The 17,500-nt window shown below is 45.7% G+C and overlaps 2 protein-coding genes across 2 annotated transcripts in view; one reads left to right on the top strand and one right to left on the bottom strand.

Annotated features, from left to right (window-relative positions):
- Window positions 1-3,292, bottom strand: part of LOC143299455 (universal stress protein YxiE-like) — a 69,360-nt gene extending 66,068 nt beyond the window's left edge. Inside the window, exon 1 of the mRNA XM_076612667.1 lies at window positions 2,290-3,292. The gene's annotated coding sequence lies outside the window, so the exon portion shown is untranslated. The remainder of the gene's footprint in view (window positions 1-2,289) is intronic.
- Window positions 3,293-11,724: 8,432 nt separating this feature from the next.
- Window positions 11,725-17,500, top strand: part of LOC143299679 (uncharacterized) — a 22,093-nt gene continuing 16,317 nt past the window's right edge. The window contains exons 1-3 of the mRNA XM_076613025.1: window positions 11,725-13,633; window positions 14,866-15,042; window positions 16,181-16,393. Coding sequence (XP_076469140.1) covers window positions 11,883-13,633; window positions 14,866-15,042; window positions 16,181-16,393 — 2,141 coding nt within the window. The 5' untranslated portion in view covers window positions 11,725-11,882. The remainder of the gene's footprint in view (window positions 13,634-14,865; window positions 15,043-16,180; window positions 16,394-17,500) is intronic.

The following is a 17,500-nucleotide window of genomic DNA, read 5'->3' as shown; positions in this document are numbered from 1 at the left end:
TGTGTGTGTGTGTGTGTGTGTATGGTGTGTGTGTGTGTGTGTGTATGGTGTGTGTGTGTGGGGGGGGGGCGCGGGGGGGGAGGCAGAGAGGACATGTACATTCGCGCATCAGTGACCTGGCTGGGGAAGGGGGCGGGGGTAGATGTACCAGCTGTCAACCAATAGCAGACTACTATAATCACCGCAAGGGACACAATTCCCTTTGACACAAAATATTATCACGATCTAATAATACACTTGAATCGGCGAGCGACGTCAGTGACCTCATGACCTGGTGACCCTGACCTGCTGATTGGTGCAGTGGCAGCAGAGGCCATTTGAACCAGCGGAAGACAACTATCACCAAAACCACCACAAGGGGCCCTTATTTCTCACAAAAAGTAAACCAGAGATCCATGTAACCCAGTGACCCTGTGCCAGTGACCCATTTAAGTGGGGTCACTTTCAACAAGGGAAGATCAACGTCATCATCGCCATAAGGTGTCGACACCATTCATGGACTAAGCCCGTGGATACCATTTCTCTCAAAAACGTTGTATAATACACAAAATAACCCAGTAAATGACGTAACTGAGTGACACCATGATGTCATGACTCATGATCTCGTCGAAAAAGAGTGCAGGTTTTGGGGTTTGTTTTGTTTTTGTTTTGGGGGGGTTTGGTTGGGTTTTTTTTTGTTTGTTTGTTTTGTTTTATTTTGTTTTGTTTTGTTTTTGTCCTTTTTTTAACCAAGAGAAGACCACCTTCGCCACAAGCAACGTCAATTATTAATAATAAAAAATAAATAGATAAATAAATTAATAAATCATATCAATAACAATAATAACCCTCTTGATCAGTGACTGACGTAACAGTGATCCCGTGACATGGTGATCCTGTTGACCCAGCAGGAGGAAAACGGGACAGTATTGACATGTTTTAACTGAGAACAAATCAGCAGCAACACAACGATAGACATCAGCATTTTCGGGTACATGACCGTGCCTCTTGTCTTTAAAATCCTAAAATTAATTACCCATGCAGGAATGGATAATACTTACCAACTTACCAACATGTCCGAGCCAAATCGTACAAACCTGAAGGAGCAAGATGACAACCGCAGCCCACAGCGCACTGGACCCTGTTCATTTTTCACGTGCGTATACATTGTGACAGGCAAATGTAAACTGCAACCCCCCACTTTGTGTGCACAGAGAGTCAGCTGTTTCGATCATTCCTTTTACAAAGTATTTTGAGTCAGCTGTTTCGATCATTCCTTTTACAAAGTATCTGTGGATGATGGACAATTAGTTAAAATAATTATTCTTGATTCTGGCAGTCGTGGTGTGCACGAAAACACACGGACTGAAGCCATGTCACTTCTTGCTTTTGGCGACACATTTAGACATCATCATGTTAAAAATCTTCCGCGAACTGTTGGTGGAAAGGGAGAGTGGGGGTAGTTATTACATTTGCCTGGCATATGGCACACAGTATTGCAAAAGGACAGATTTTCTTTGTCCTACCCTGCCTCTTCTTTCATATTTGACAAAGTACGCAGAGGACTCTTTTGGATCTTCACGTATGTATAACCAGTAACTGTACAATACAATGTAATTTCACGTCAACATTCCATACCATGGTTTACGAAGCACGATACAGACTGAAGGGCAGGTGGAGGTTGGAAACTCTTCCTTGTGCGTGCATTTGAGGTTCATCTTAGACTCCTACTCTTAAAAAAGGAGAGAAAAAAACATAAGCAAAACAAAACAAAACCTGGTAATGTTCAACTTTAGAATACTAAACTCAGGGGGGCTGTTTAGACGAAAAACAAAGGGTGTCGTAGGCTCACCTCGATGCGCTAAGTTGAATGGAACCCTCAGCTAAGCTGTACGACCACTACTTTCCCATGAAACTGCGACAATTTTATACACAGTAAGGTAGTCTTCAACTTTAGAATAAAACAGAGATTGATGACGCTACCACCCGCGTGATCAGCAGTCAAAATGGCTTGCAGGTGGTTGCTCTGGCTGTGATCGGCTGAGCTTACTGTGTATAAAATTGTCGCAGTTTCATGGGAAAGTAGTGGTCGTACAGCTTAGCTGAGGGTTCCATTCAATTTCGCGCATCGAGGTGAGCCTAAGACACCCTTTGTTTTTCGTCTAAACAGCCCCCCTGAGTTTAGTATTCTAAAGTTGAACATTACCCAAAACCTTTGTGTTGTGCGTGCATTTGGAAGGAATCTTTATCTCTAACCCAGCTAAGAAAGGAAAGTCGAAAACATTTAAAAGAATGTTATCGTGGACTCACCGAGATTCCCCAGTCATCAGTTCCCGGCGAGGAGAGATGTGGACCACCAGAAAGGGGACGTCACTACTCAAGTCCACCAGCACGTCTTCACCCTTTATGGGCAGACCCGCCATCCCAGACTGCTGCCACTGTACACTGACGTGTTTCTTCCCGATGGCAGTTGTGTCCGGACAACGTCGGATCAACTGGAGATACTCAGCAGTCCCCAACACCAGCACAGGTAATTTCAAAGTTTCATGGGTCTTTTTTTCTTCAGGATCAGGATCAGGATTTGGGGCGTTGTTTTATACAACTTAGCCATTTTTGGCTTTTTATGCCCCTTCAAATTTACTCCTTTACATTGTTGGTCAGGTCGTTGACTAGCTCATACATTTCATCCATCAAAGTCATATTTCGCTTTTGTCAATAACTCGTGTTTATCTATGAGGTTCTTAAAAGTATTTATACTAGGTGCACGTTTGATATTGTTTGTTAATTTGTTCCAATGATTTGTTACTCTGTTACTAAATGTAAACTTTCTGAGATTTGTTCTGGAATACTGTCACGGTTCAATCTTTTCCCCCTTTCTATCTTTCTCTCTCTCTCAAAAATGAGTTTTTATCCCAGATCAGAAAGAAAACTTCTCTTCGTCGGTCAAGTAAAAGGAAGATGTCCACTAATTTAGCGATCTGTAACGTCCTGCCACTGATGAAAACCTTTGTCTAGTGAGGAAATCCAGCCATAAGGTGTTTTGTTTTCTTTCGTTTTCATTTTTCGCGATGACAGTCCAGGATAGCTACTGCTAACTACTGCTTCCAGACCCAGGCTCAGTGCCACAGTCCACCACACACAAACCATCCATGAAGGCTCCACTGCACTGGCAGACCGAAGCAGACGGTCAGTCTCGTTTTTCCCGCCAAAAAGATATTTGAACTTTCCCGCCCGTCAATGAGGGGTGACAGGCTTCATAAACTGGAAAAAGTCATTGAGATGGAGAGTTAAAAAGAGCATCCTGTCACCCCTATCCTATAAACTTCGTATCACCCATAGTATGCGTCACCTGATTTGTCCAGACACACTGTCTGGTAGGCATGCAAATTAGACACGGAGAACAGACTCGCACGACTTTCAGTAAGTGTAAATACTTGATGAGGGTGAATTTCCGTCGTTGTGTGTGTGTGTGTGTTGTGTGTGTGTGTGTGTGTGTGTGTGTTTACTTTTCGCACTGAACACAGCACGCGTTCACGCAAACACAGGCTGGATGCATTGTAGGGCTGCTCAACGAGCGTGTGCTATCTTCTGCAAACAACCAACAGGGAACTGGGGAAGAATGTGGTCAGCAGTTTCTTTGGGACTACTCCACTTGGGACTTTTGGCACTTTATTTACTTTTCTCATAGATGGATCCTGATTGGTCATGTCTACAGCCAATGAAATTCAACGACACTTTATCTTTTGTGACCTCAACTGAATCTGCCATTTTAGGCCGGAAATTCATTCCTTTTCAGCTGAGTTTAACATAAGCGCTTTATCAAAAAGGAAAAGCAAACATGTCACAACAAAAAGCTGAGACTAATCTCCGAGCAGTTAGTGCTAAAAAAGAAAAAAAAAATCTGCGAACGGGCACATATGCACGTACACTTACACACCCACAAATAGCTTGTGCGTATGCGCGCGTATGCATGTACATTAAGCCGACCACACGCACACACACGAGCACACACACACACACACACACACAGAGCTGGCCAGCCCCACCCTTTTTTCCCTTCCTCCATCCCTCTTCATCCCCGCAAAACAAAAACAGAACCCTGACCTTTGTCGCACTTGACTGACTCTGGGCGAGGTGTCGACCTGACCGAGTGTTTCGCCTGGATTAGCTTACCACCCCTCCATCCCACTACATCCTCTCTCTCTCTCTCTCTCTCTCTCTCTCGCTCTCTCTTATTAGTTAATGTTGTTGCAATTTTTTTTTCCATTTCCGTTCCATTTTATCTGTTTTACATCATTTTGTTCTGATTAGTATCTACTATGTCATTGGAGCTTTACAGCTACTGATATTACACACTTCTGTGTTTCAGTGTTCAGTGTTCTCTCTCTCTCTCTCCCTCTCTCTCTCTCACACACACACACACACACACACAGAGTCATTGTTTCGTCAGGCTTTCGTTACACTGCCCCACACCCCCTCACAGCTTTTCAATGTCTGTCTCTGTCTCCCTTTGTCCCTTGCCCTTGCCGGTCAGCATGACACAGTCGCTCACACCAATCGAGCCGAAAGGTTTGACCTATTTTTCACTGCGCACTGAAAAAAAAACCCAAAAAAACAAGGCCAGTTATGGCTCTCCACAACGACAAACTTACCATATTTTCACTTTCTTGCAAGTCTTTGAACACCAGATATTCATTGCACATTAATGAAGTCTTCTCCGCTCTTCGCAACAGTCCTCACAGAGAAGGGAGACGCAGCACTTCCCCGTGGATGCTGACATGTTGTCACGGACAAGTGTCGCCATCTTCTCACCGAAATGGCTCGTTGGTTCGGTAAGACGCATGATTGGGTATGCATTCATGTGTGTGTGTGTGTGTGTGCGTGCGTGTGTGTGTGTGTGTGTGTGTGTGTGTGTGTGTGACGATAATTTTTTTCACCAATAACATTTTTTTTTTTTTTTAGAAACTGGCTTACCCGCACCCCCCCCCCCCCTCTGCCTCCGACACTCCCCCCACCCACCCACCCTTGACATCTTGACATGAAGATTGGAAGTCATTGTCAATAAATTATTTGTCATTGTCATTGATTGCCTCTCTGTCTCTTTGTCTGTCTGTCTGTCTGTCTGTCTGTCTCTCTCTGTCTCTCTGTCTCTCTCCAGTGTCAACGCTTTCTCGCTTTCTGTACAGAGTTTTTAAATTGCGCTCAGAGTGTACACGCTGAAGTTGGCTTCCAAGTTGCATCGCAGCATTCCATACTGATACTCGTGTTGTTAGTGTGAATTGTCCTTTGCTGTGCTTCATGACAATGTCTGTCTTCTTCAAAATGATTTCTTTTTCTTTTCTTTCTTTAACGCTGAATGACCTATTCCCCAACTCCCCATTGAAATGAACCTTATGTGTTTCTTCAATAAAACATCATCATCGTCATCATCATCATCATCTCTCTCTCTCTCTCTCTCTCTCTCTCTCTCCAAACGGGACACAAGTCACGAATTTTGCAAGGAAGTTTTGCATGATCTGAAACGGGTCGTCTGATGTGGATCTGAACGACCTACTGACTGACTGACGCCCTAAAGATCTGAACGACCTACTGACTGACTGACGCCCTAAAGATCTGAACGACCTACTGACTGACGCCCTTAAGATCTGAACGACCTACTGACTGACGCCCTTAAGATCTGAACGACCTACTGACTGACTGACGCCCTAAAGATCTGAACGACCTACTGACTGACTGACGCCCTAAAGATCTGAACGACCTACTGACTGACTGACGCCCTAAAGATCTGAACGACCTACTGGCTGACTGACGGCCTAAAGATCTGAACGACCTACTGACTGATGCCCTAAGGATCTGAACGACCTACTGACTGACGCCCTAAAGATCTGAACGACCTACTGACTGACGCCCTAAAGATCTGAACGACCTACTGACTGACTGACGCCCTAAAGATCTGAACGACCTACTGACTGACTGACGCCCTAAAGATCTGAACGACCTACTGGCTGACTGACGCCCTAAAGATCTGAACGACCTACTGACTGACTGACGCCCTAAAGATCTGAACGACCTACTGACTGACTGACGCCCTAAAGATCTGAACGACCTACTGGCTGACCGACGGCCTAAAGATCAAGTTGTTCAGGGCTTGTGTCTTGGTTCGGTGAAGGTTGCGTTGGTCAAGGGAGGGGGGAGGGTAAGAGGAGGCGGGAGGAATCCTGGATGAAACGGTTCTCACTGAACATGGCCGGGGCTGTGTGACTCACATGCTACACTGCAGAGACCACTACCCACCCGATTTATCGGCAAAATCCACAATTTTTCGCCTCACGACGAAATGAGCAGTGTTCACAACAAGTCGTGGACATTCACTTCGTCAGTCACACAGATGAGTGGAGGGGAAGGAAAGTGGATATTGCCGAATTATCCGCCTCCACCCTGTTCAGGATTGTACGCAGACAGATCCCCAGCCTACGTTCTCGACACCTGCAGACAACAAGACAAGCAGCAGACGATCAGCAAGACCAGCAGAAAATCTGGACCAGCGTTACACATGGAGTATGACTCAGAGAACACAGTAGAAATCTGAACAGTTAAGGAGAGCAAAGGGCTTTGCAATACCATTCAGCAAAACATAACAAGAAACTAAACTTTCTTTTTTTTTCTATGAAAAACAGCAACAGGGTGGAACCAGCTTGAAGAAAATGACAGTGCAGCAGCGGCCATCATTTTTTTTTTTTTTTTAACTAGCTGCATGCGCTCTCCCAAGTCCCTTGCGACGATGCAATTCGATCCAAAGTTGATTTTTTTCCTTGAACAGTCGTGTGCAATTGTCATATCCGAGATAAAAAAAATGTTTCCTTTAAAATATTTTGTTAAACTCCAAAATACGTCATAAGAAATGTATACGTTATGCTAGGGTTAGTTTTGACAAATAATAATTATATTGTAGTGATGTGACATCTTTCTTTTCTTTCTTTTGCGTTCGACAGCTACGCAGTCAGGGTCGAAGTCCGAGGGATGCCACAAACTCGGACGTCCGGTGAAGATCGGCTGCCGTCCCCCAGAGCTTGGTGTTGAGGTCAGCACCCCCAGGCCAGGACTGCTGCCGCATCTTCTCATACAGGGGGCAGTCTTGGAGAATATAGGATGGGGTCTGGTCAGCCTGGCCGCAATCACATAGGGATGTGGCTGCCACTCCAATTCTCTTCAGGTGTGCTCGGAGGCCGCAGTGTCCTGTGCGAAGGCGGTAGACAGTAGTCTGGTGTCTCCTCTCCAGTGTCCTGATGGGATCCTGGTAGCCTCCGTTCAGGGTGACCCAGCCTCTTCGGAATCTGCTGCGGAGGAGAGTTTTTGCTTCCTCATACGTGGCAGGAATGGTTGGCTGTGTGAGCTGGCTTCCTTCCTTAGCAAGGTGGTCTGCACGCTCGTTGCCTGGGAGGCCTACATGTGCAGGCACCCACTGGAGGGTCGTTGGGGCTGTTTGGGTAAGGGTTGTGAGGGAGGCCTTAAGGGACTGGATCAGTGGACCAGGATCAGGGGAGTCAAGGGCCTGGAGTGTGGACATGGAGTCAGTGAAGATGGAGATGCTGCCAAGGGGCTTTCCACAGGAGGAGAGGAATTCTGCTGCTGTTTTAATGGCCAGGACTTCAGCTCTGAAATTGGAACAGAGCTTTCCTCCAGGGAGTGCGATGTGTGATGTGACATAAATGCGTGCATTGAGGTAGGTATAAATACACGTATTTCTTTCTGTCGGTTTCAGCTGTAAAGTGTGTGTGTGTGTGTGTGAGAGGGGGATCTTCGGGGAGAGGGGGGGAGGGGGGAAGCCTGGGGGATGCGGCAGGTAGTTGAAGAGCAGTTGTTACGTTGATGGGTTCTTGTTTTTTCTCCTCAAACACCTGATCTTCAACGTATTGTTGCACCACCCCTTATCATGCACTGTTGATAATATTCTGCCACTATCATACTCTTACTCTCTTGGTCGGATAAAGTATTAACTCCACATTTTTGTTTTCATTTATAAAATTTGTAGCTTATTTAAAATTCAGTCGTCAACTGAATACAGCACAGAAGGCATATTGAAACAAGAACACACACACACACACACACACACACACACACACACACACACACACACACAGCACGCCATCTTAATAATAATTACTCTTTCCACGTGCCTGTACGTTTGCTCAGTCGACGCCTTGACAACACCACAGCTTGAAAAATAACATCTGGAGTGTTCGTGAATAAAACAAGGTAAAACAAAACAACAGTTGCGAGACTGTCACCACAGCTGGTGTCTTTTTCCTTGCCCTGCGTGAACCTGATACTGGACAGTATCAGGCATCGTCATGTTCACTGCAAAGCAAACATGCATTAATTTTTTTTAATTAAAAAAAAAAAAAAAAAAAGCACGGGCTGGCACAAGTATCCACACGACGCAACCAGCATTCATACAACCCCCCCCCCTCCACCCACACACCCTCACCCCCCCCCACCCCACCCCCCACACACACCCTCGACCCACCCACCCACCCTAGCGCGCGCACACACACACACACACACACACACACACACACTTTAACATAAGTCAACCCTGACACGGATAAAAATACAACCCTGATTCACCAGTCACGCATGCTGTCTGTCTGTCTCTGTCTGTCTTTCTTTCTCTGTCTCTCTGTGTGTCTCTGATTCTCCACCTCTATTTATCTTGCGTGTTCTATAATAATTTTGTACAATGACGACAAAATGTTAAAATAGGCCGGGTAATATCGACAGATCTCAACACTGCCTTTCTCAGGAAAACATATTTCCAGTCGCGTTTTTATGCACACTCACATACGCATGCGCGCACACATTCACGCTCGCACACGCACACACGTGTACACACACACACACACACACACACACACACAAAACCCTGATTCACCAGTCAGGCATGCACAAAAATAGAACCAGCGTGACACCAAAAGGGGGAATCCCCAACTTCCCCCATTCCCAAGTTACCTGTATTTTGCAACGCATGGATTGCTACGGAGGGGGGGGGGGGAGAAAAAAAAGAGACGGGCTTTAATGGCACGTACTTCCTGGTCCCCTTTTCCTCTATGATTTGTTGGTCAGTTCCAGAGGTATTATAATGAGGCCCAACACTCGGCTTATATCACAGACTGACATAAGTTTACATTTGGGCAAGTGAGAGCTGTATTATCAATGGTTTCTCCAGTCAATGGGAAACCATTTACAGCTTAGTCTTCTGTGAAGGACTATGACTCTCAAACTACGAGGCAAAATTGCACTGGCTATTAGTGCTGCAGCCTTGTGGGCTAGTTGGCCTTTGGGAACCATCCCAACGCCGACTGTCCTAAAAGCCTCTTGGCCGAGAGAATGGGGATGTAACTTGGGCAAGGCACTCTCCACTATAATCAAATTCTAGCCCAAATAGTCAGAACAGCAGTTGCCTCCTCTGCTGTTCTAATGGTCATAGTCGGACACGACTGACTATCATATATATATATAGTTAGTGCGCTGGTTTTTCAGTCAGAAGGCAGGCGGTTCGAATCCTTTCACTGAGGTGTTGTATGAAGATCTGGTCCTGTCAGGTGAAAATACGTGCAGACCTGCAGGTATGTTAATACGCATCGTCGGCATTAGTGAAAAAGAGCTGAGGTGAGAAGACAGAGGGAGGGAACAGTGGGAGGGTGCGTGGAGGGGGGGGGGGCGGTGGGCTGGGTGAGGTTAAGGATGACGACGACGATGACCAATTCAGGAGGAGGAGGAAAAGAAGGGAGTGATGAAGAAGAGGATGGGAGAGGAGGTGTGGGGGTGAAGAAACAAGAGGAAGGGTTGGGGAGGGGGGGGAAGGTGGGGGAGGGGGAGGGGGGGAGGAAGAAGAAGGGGGGAGGAAATGGAGAAATTAGAGGACGACGACGTTGACAACTTCAGGAGGAGAAAAAAAAGGGGGGTGAGGGGGGTGAAGAAGAGGACGGGTTAAGGAGAGAGGTGGGGGTCAAAAAACAAGAGGAAGGGTTTGGGGAAGGGAGGGAGTGGGGGGTGTGGAGAGAGAAATAGAAGGGGGAGGAGGAGACAGGGCTGTCCACAGGTACATGTCAAGGCTGGGGAGTCCCCACACTTCTCACCAGTGCAGTGGGAATACTTGCTTATCACGGCAGTGTCACTGATAAGTCAAGAAACGAATTCACTTGTTCGTGTATTCAGGTCTCTCTCTCTCACACACACACACACACACACACACACACACACACACATAATCATCGACAATAAACTGTCTGTGCCGTTGTGTCCATACGAACCTGAGATGGCTGGAGTTGTCTGACCAACCTTTGCAGCGCAAGGTTTTGCTAAGGTTAATTAAAAGAACGTTCTTAAGTCTACTAAACCAGCGTAGAGTTTGGAGCGTTCTTATAACGCTAAGCAAACTTAGCGCTGCCAAGGACGCTCACGCAGCCTTGTCGCGGATGGCCAGACTGTCCTTGTCCGGTCCGTCATTGTCACTATATGGAGGGCGGTCCACGCGCCAAGTACTTCCCGAAGCGCAGACACACACATGCCAAACCACCGTACATAACAGGCGTCAGACGGTTGTATTTGGGCGAGTCTTTGAAAATGATAGATTTAGTAAATAAGCAAATACACGAATAAATGAATGAATGAATGAATACATAAGTAAATACACGAATGAATAGATACATGAATGAATGAATAAATTAATAAATATTGTATTGTATAGTATTGTATTGTATTTTCTTGTATTGCTGTTTCTGTCACAACATACTTCTCTGTGTGAAATTCAGGCTGCTCTCCCCAGGGAGAGCGCGTCGCTGCACTGACAGAGCCACCCTTTGTGTGTGTGTGTGTGTGTGTGTGTGTGTGTGTGTGTGTGCGCGCGCGCGCGCGTGTGGATTTTTTATGCCTGCAGTGTTATTTGTTTTCTATCGAAGTGGATTTTTTTTTTTTTTTTTACTGAATTTTGCCTGAAATAACCCTTTTGTTGCCGTGGGTTCTTTTACGTGAGCTAAGTGCATGCTGAACACGGGACCTCGGTTTATCGTCTCATCCGAATGACTAGCGTCTTGACCACCACTCAGGGTCCAGTGGAGGAGGAGAAAATACTGGCGACTGTGGGAATCGAACCAGTGCGCTCAGATTCTCTCGCTTCCGAGTCCTTGGCGGACGCGTTACAACCAGGCCTTCACCACTTATAAATGAATGAATTGATAAATAGAAAGGTGGTGCTGAGGGGATGGGGTGGATTGTGTGGGAGCGATAAAGGTGCAGGGTTGTGTCGTAAGATATGCACAAATATATTTACAGAGAGAGAGAAAGAGAGAGAAAAACCATTCATCTATGTTTAGCCTTTTGACGCGTTTAGATCTGTCGGCGACCCTCTGTGCTCTCGAACGACCGTGACCTTGATCAAACAAGAGTCCTAAACGATCAGGTTAATCAAGGTTAGTAAATCATCAAGGTTAAACTCGAAAGACGTAATTTACCAAACAAAAACTTCACATTACCTAAACTCATTGCATTCAACAGACTAATAAACGAAACTTTGTCAAACGAAAACGAACGGACCACAAACTGAAGCGACAATTTTCCTTCTCTAATAACGCCTGGTGCAATCGGAAGGCTGAAGGGGAAAAGAAAATTCGTTCAAGCGCCTATCGTTGCTGACTTTGTCAAGGCCGCTGAACCCTGGCGGGGAAGGCCCAGTGTGTCCAATTATTAGCCGAGCTGACACCAAACTGTGCACAAGTGAACTGCTGCACACTTGTTGTCACGATTACACTGCAAGAGGAAAACAGCCATAGTTGTGACAGGCACTGACGCGTCACTTTATACCATCGCCTCTTCGCTATGAGGACTTGATTGTATGAAGAAAAATGAAGGGTTATTTTGCTGTTGTCGTTTTCGGTGTGGTCGTGTTTGTTCATGCACGGCCCAGGACCGCGAACGTGAAGCAGATGGTTATACAGCCAGTGCCCAGATATCACCGTGATGACTGGAACATCGGAAAGGACCTCAGTTTGGAGAAAGATGATGATGGCGGTATGGGTAACGGCAAAGTTGTTGATGATGAGTCACAACCAGAAACGGGTGTCACTGAGCAGAAAGGACCAGACCTTGTGAAGCCACAAACTGGCTTCAACCAACAGCCAAAACTCTCACGGATTAAACCGTCTGGTGATAACTCTAAAGATCAGGCCCGTAACGAAAATGGAAATCAAAATATTCTGCAAACAACGAAGCATGGCGGACGGGTTCCGGCGAGTCAGAAGGGAAGTGACGTCAGAGCGCCCAAGTTCAGAAAGAACGAGCGTGGTGTCAGCACCTTTGGGATCGTGGATAACCGTGACGATGGAAAACCAGTGAGACAGAAAGACAGTGCCTTCAAACCGGAATTTACACCAGAAACCAAACACCTTTCACAGCAAGCAAATCGAGCTGCTCTTGGACGAGCAGACGCCGCAGCAACTCAAACAGATGACTGGAAAGCCGAAGACGACGACGACGATGATGAACTAGAGGCAAGTGATCAGTGTGAAATAAATAAAACTCGGTGTAGTCCATTCTACCGCTCTCCTTGTGACAAGGTGAACCCAGTTCCGCTCCCGGAGCACAGTGGCCGACGGTGTCAAAACAGGAAGGCGGAACCCGTCTGGAAACCATGCGGACCCGAGGACCTGCGGACATCGAGCAACAGGTCTGCCTGTTACTGCAATAAAGATGCTGCTGTGTGCTGCGCCAACCTGACCGCTATTCCCGACCTCAGCATCAACAACAACAACACAATCAAGTTTCTGAACTTCACTCACAACAACGTGACTGTTCTGGATCAGAATCTCCTGAGAAACTGGACCCAGCTCAGGTGGTTGATTCTGAACAGAAATAATATTTCTGTAATTCATAAAGACTCTCTGAAGAACATGAAGTCCCTGCGTCGGTTGGAAATTGCCTTCAACCAGATGGGCACTGAACTTGATCCATATAATTTCACTGATGCTGTGAACAGTGCACACAATATCAAAGTTCTACATGTGAACCATACGAATTTTTCTTCAACCTTGACCAAACAGGCTGGGATTACCTGGGTTGTCCGACACCTGAATCTGACAAAGCTAGAACAGCTTTCTGTGGATGGTGGGAGAAAAAGCAGATTTTATCTCAGCGATTTGCATCAACTGCCTAAATTGTGCAAGTTCTCCATTAAGTCTCATTTTATAAGACGGCTTTACTGCTGTTCGGCCCTAAGCTTCAATGATTCTCTGAGCGAAGCGGATGAGGTCGACGAGGACAACCCTATGGACATCGCCCAAATGGAGACATCATGCATCTATCCAGCAGCTAGGACATACCGACAATGTCAGAAGTTCAGTCTGCCTAATCTCAAACTACTGAACCTGGAGAACAATTCTCTGGTGTACGTGCCAGTGTTTTGTCGAGAGGAAGACGTGAGCGTAGTGCCCAGCCTGACGCATCTCCTGCTGTCCATCAACGCCCTCATAAACCCACGACGCTACCAGTTCCGGTGTCTGGACAACCTGCTCTTTCTGGCGCTGACGGGTAACCCCTTGAAATACATCCAGAGCAATCTCTTCCAGAGCCTTGGGAAGCTTCATGGAGCTGATCTCAGGTGAGTGTCGACTTCTTTAGATATATATATATATATATATATATATATATTATATATATATATATACATATATATATATATATATATATATATATATATATATATATATATATATTTTTTAATAATTTGCGTGAATGTGATAGTTTTCATGAAAGAAGAAAGCTGAATTTCGTTTCTTACATCTCAAGCTAGATATAACTTATGTCGGGCAGGTTTTGTTGTTGTTTTCAATCTCCCAAGAAAACATTATCTAATTATGAAAGATGGATTTCTTTTTCTAGCATGTCAGATACTGAAAATGAAACCTCTTATATTTGGTATTACGGCAGGAGCTTTGGAAGTTTTCAAGGACTGTCCTGTATAACTATGGATAATATATATATATAGATATATATATATATATATATATATATATATATATGTGTGTGTGTGTGTGTATATGTATGTATGTATATACATACATACCTAGGTAGAGCTGACTGAGACCTGCCTTTGGGCGCTCGTCATTCGTTTCCCGTCTCATTCACTCAGGCATATAATACGAATAAACCGCTGCGATAATGCTGTGTGTTATGTCCGACTGACAGCTGCCAGTTGGCGCTCGTCATTCGTTTCCTGTGTTATTCATTCAGTGAAGCATGTATACATAGTGGGAATAAAACAGCGCTGTAGTATTGCTGTGTGTGTAGGTCCTGTAGACTTCTGCCATAAGGCGCTCGTAATTCGTGCATGTTCGATTGACAACTGCCTTTGCGCTCGTCATTAGTTTCCTGTGTCACTCATCCAGGCATGTAGTGGAGTGATGGCCTAGAGGTAACGCGTCCGCCTAGGAAGCGAGAGACAATCTGAGCGCGCTGGTTCGAATCACGACTCAGCCGCCGATATTTTCTCCCCCTCCGCTAGACCTTGAGTGGTGGTCTGGACGCTAATCATTCGGATGAGACGATAAACCGAGGTCCCGTGTGCAGCATGCACTTAGCGCACGTAAAAGAACCCACGGCAACAAAAGGGTTGTTCCTGGCAAAATTCTGTAGAAAAATCCACTTCGATAGGAAAAACAAATAAAACTGCACGCAGGAAAAAAAAAAGGGGGGTGGTGGTGCTGTAGTGTAGCGACGCACTCTCCCTGGGGAGAGCAGCCCGAATTTCACACAGAGAAATCTGTTGTGATAAAAAGAAATACAAATGTAGTGGGAGGAATACAGCAGCGCTGTGGGTGCCGCTGTGTGCAGGTTCACCAACGTGATGAAGGTGGAGCCCAACGCCTTCAGCCACGGCAGCCTGAGGTACTTCACCATCAAGTCCAGCAACTGGTTCGTGGACCAGCGTCACGACGCCTGCTGCATCAGCCCCCACCTGTTCAACAACACCTCGCTGGACTATGTGGACCTGTCCTACAACGTGTTCAGGTAAGGGGGAGAGGGGTGGGGGTGGTGTGTCAGTGTGTGTTTGACTGTGTGTGTGTGTGTGTGTGTGTGTGTGAATGTGTGTGGTTCTGTGTCTGTGTCTGTGCATGTGTGCAGCAGTTGCAGTCGTAATAGTTGTAGTGGAAGTAGCCTTCAGGCAGTTCTTATTCTCCCTCCGCCTCTCCTCACTGCACCCCCCCTCTCCCCTCCCCCCGTAACTCACCCCCACCCCCCACCTCCTGTCTTTACTTCGTCCACATCACTCCCATAAACCGCAATAAACCAGTGAAGAGAAGAAGGAGAAGAGGAAGAAGAAGAAGGAGGAGGAGGAGAGGAAAAAGAAGAAGAAGAAAGAGGAGGAGAAGAAGAAGAAGAAAGAGAAGGAGGAGGAGAGGAAAAAGAAGGAGAAGAAGAAAGAGGATGAGAAGAAGAGGAAGAAGAATTGTGACGCCGCACACGAAAATCATGGATAAGTCGCTGGAGTGAATTTCACGCAGCACGCTGTGAAAGTGGCAAGGGGTGAAAATATCAAATTTGAGTTTTTTTGGTCATTCAGATTCTATGATTCTTTTTCTATTAAATGTCCAAGTATTATAAAGCAATATAAAGTATTAGTGCTTTATTTTGATGTTTTGCCGTTGGGAATTGGTGATCAGGAGTGGGAAACAGCGACCTCGTTTGCCCCAATTTTCTCAGAAGTACGTTTGTGATCATCACGAGACTCAAATGCATGTATCTCAGAAACTAATAAAGATACTTGAATTCTGTTTTCTGTGTGTTATTCAGAATTCAACTGTTCAAATAATGTTTCTTAATTCTTTCTGTTTTTACATTAAGAATACTAGTTATTACCTGCAGTATGTGGATGTATGTATGAAACGGTGTATGTGGTATTTTTCGTAATATTCGTAAAAGCTGTTGTTGACTTTTACAGTTATGGTCCCCATGTTGTTTACTTGTCTATGTTGTGATAATGCACCTGACCACATTTCTCCAGTTGGAGACAATAAAGTTATTCTTATCTTATCTTATCTTATCTTATCTTCTCTCTACTTTCAGATAAAGAATAATATTTTGTGAATTTTGACCATAATCCATGATTTTCGCATGCACCATCACACATGTTTTCCTCTGGTTCCAGGTACGCCAAAGACAAGACGATCTCAGACATCCTGTCCCCTCTGAGGACCGCCAAGACACTGCTGATTAACGGAGTAGGATTGTTCCGCATCCCCAAGATGATTCTGCAGAACTTCACCAACCTGGAGTACCTGGGCTTCGAGGAGAACATGGTGTCCAAGATTCAAGATGACGCCTTTGACAACCTGAAACAGCTCAAGTGCTTGGAGCTCAGGTATACACCTAAAGGGGGGTGGGGGCGTGGTGGGGGGCGGGAAGGGGGGGTGGGGGGGGGACTTTGTTGCGGTGGTGTTTTTGGTTTGGTCGGATTTTGTTGTTGTGAGTGTTGGCGGGAGGGGTTGGGGGGGGAAGGAGTGTTGTATATATATATATATATATATATATATATATATATATATATATATATTGGTGATATGTGGGTGTGGGTGTTTATGTGTAAAAAGTGTATGTGTGTGTTTGAGTGAGTGTGTCTGTGTGGGAGTATGCGTGAGTGTCTGTGTGAGTGTATTTGAGAGAGTGTATGTGTGTGTCTGTTAATAATATTACCCCCCTCCCTCCATTTCTCTCTCTCTCTCTCTCTCTCTAACTCTGTGTGTGTGTTCTCTTATGGATCACTGACTATGCAGCGCGATCATATTCCATATTCTGCATCCACTGGTTTTTTTGTTTTTGTTTTTTTGTTGTTGCTTTTGTCGGGGTTGTGTGTGTGTGTGTGTGTGTGTGTGTTTCAGATTCCGATCTTTCTTCCTTTCGGTGGTGGCACTGTAAAAAAAAAAAAAAATTAAAAAAATATAAAAGATTTTAAAATTTTTTTAAAATCTGTGCCCGAACGTTTTGGCGAGGGCTGTGTGCCTGCCCCTGCAGGTGTCTTTAAAGTGGGCCTGTGTTCCTTTATTGTGACCCTGTCCTGCCTTTTGTCACTTATCGAGACTGAAGTAGGTCGCTCGTGAACCACGTCGCTTCCACGATCGGTTACCGGCCCTGGAGAACTGTGAATCTGTGTAGGCACGTATCTATTTGACGTCGGGACTTTTTTTTGTGTGTGTGAGTGTGTGTTTGCACACAAGTCTTATCAGTCACACGGTGGTAAAAACGCACTCGTATGTACGAGTGAACGAACGTATAAGTTGTCGCCCCGCGGACGAAGGAAAAAATAATAATCAAAGAAAATATGGCTCCTCCTCCTGCCTCCCCCCCCCCCCCCCCCCCCCCCCCCCCCCACCTCCATTCTCCTCGGCTGCAAGTTCCTTCTCTGTTTCTTTTCGCTCCACTCTTCCTCTAACCCACCCCTCTCTCTGTGTTGTGTGTGTGTGTGTGTGTG

This window comes from Babylonia areolata, chromosome 25 (genome assembly GCF_041734735.1).
Source record: "Babylonia areolata isolate BAREFJ2019XMU chromosome 25, ASM4173473v1, whole genome shotgun sequence".
In the NCBI taxonomy this organism is placed as follows: Eukaryota; Metazoa; Mollusca; class Gastropoda; order Neogastropoda; family Buccinidae; genus Babylonia; species Babylonia areolata.
Note: the sequence above shows the minus strand (reverse complement) of the source record. Positions and strands in the feature narration are given on the sequence as shown.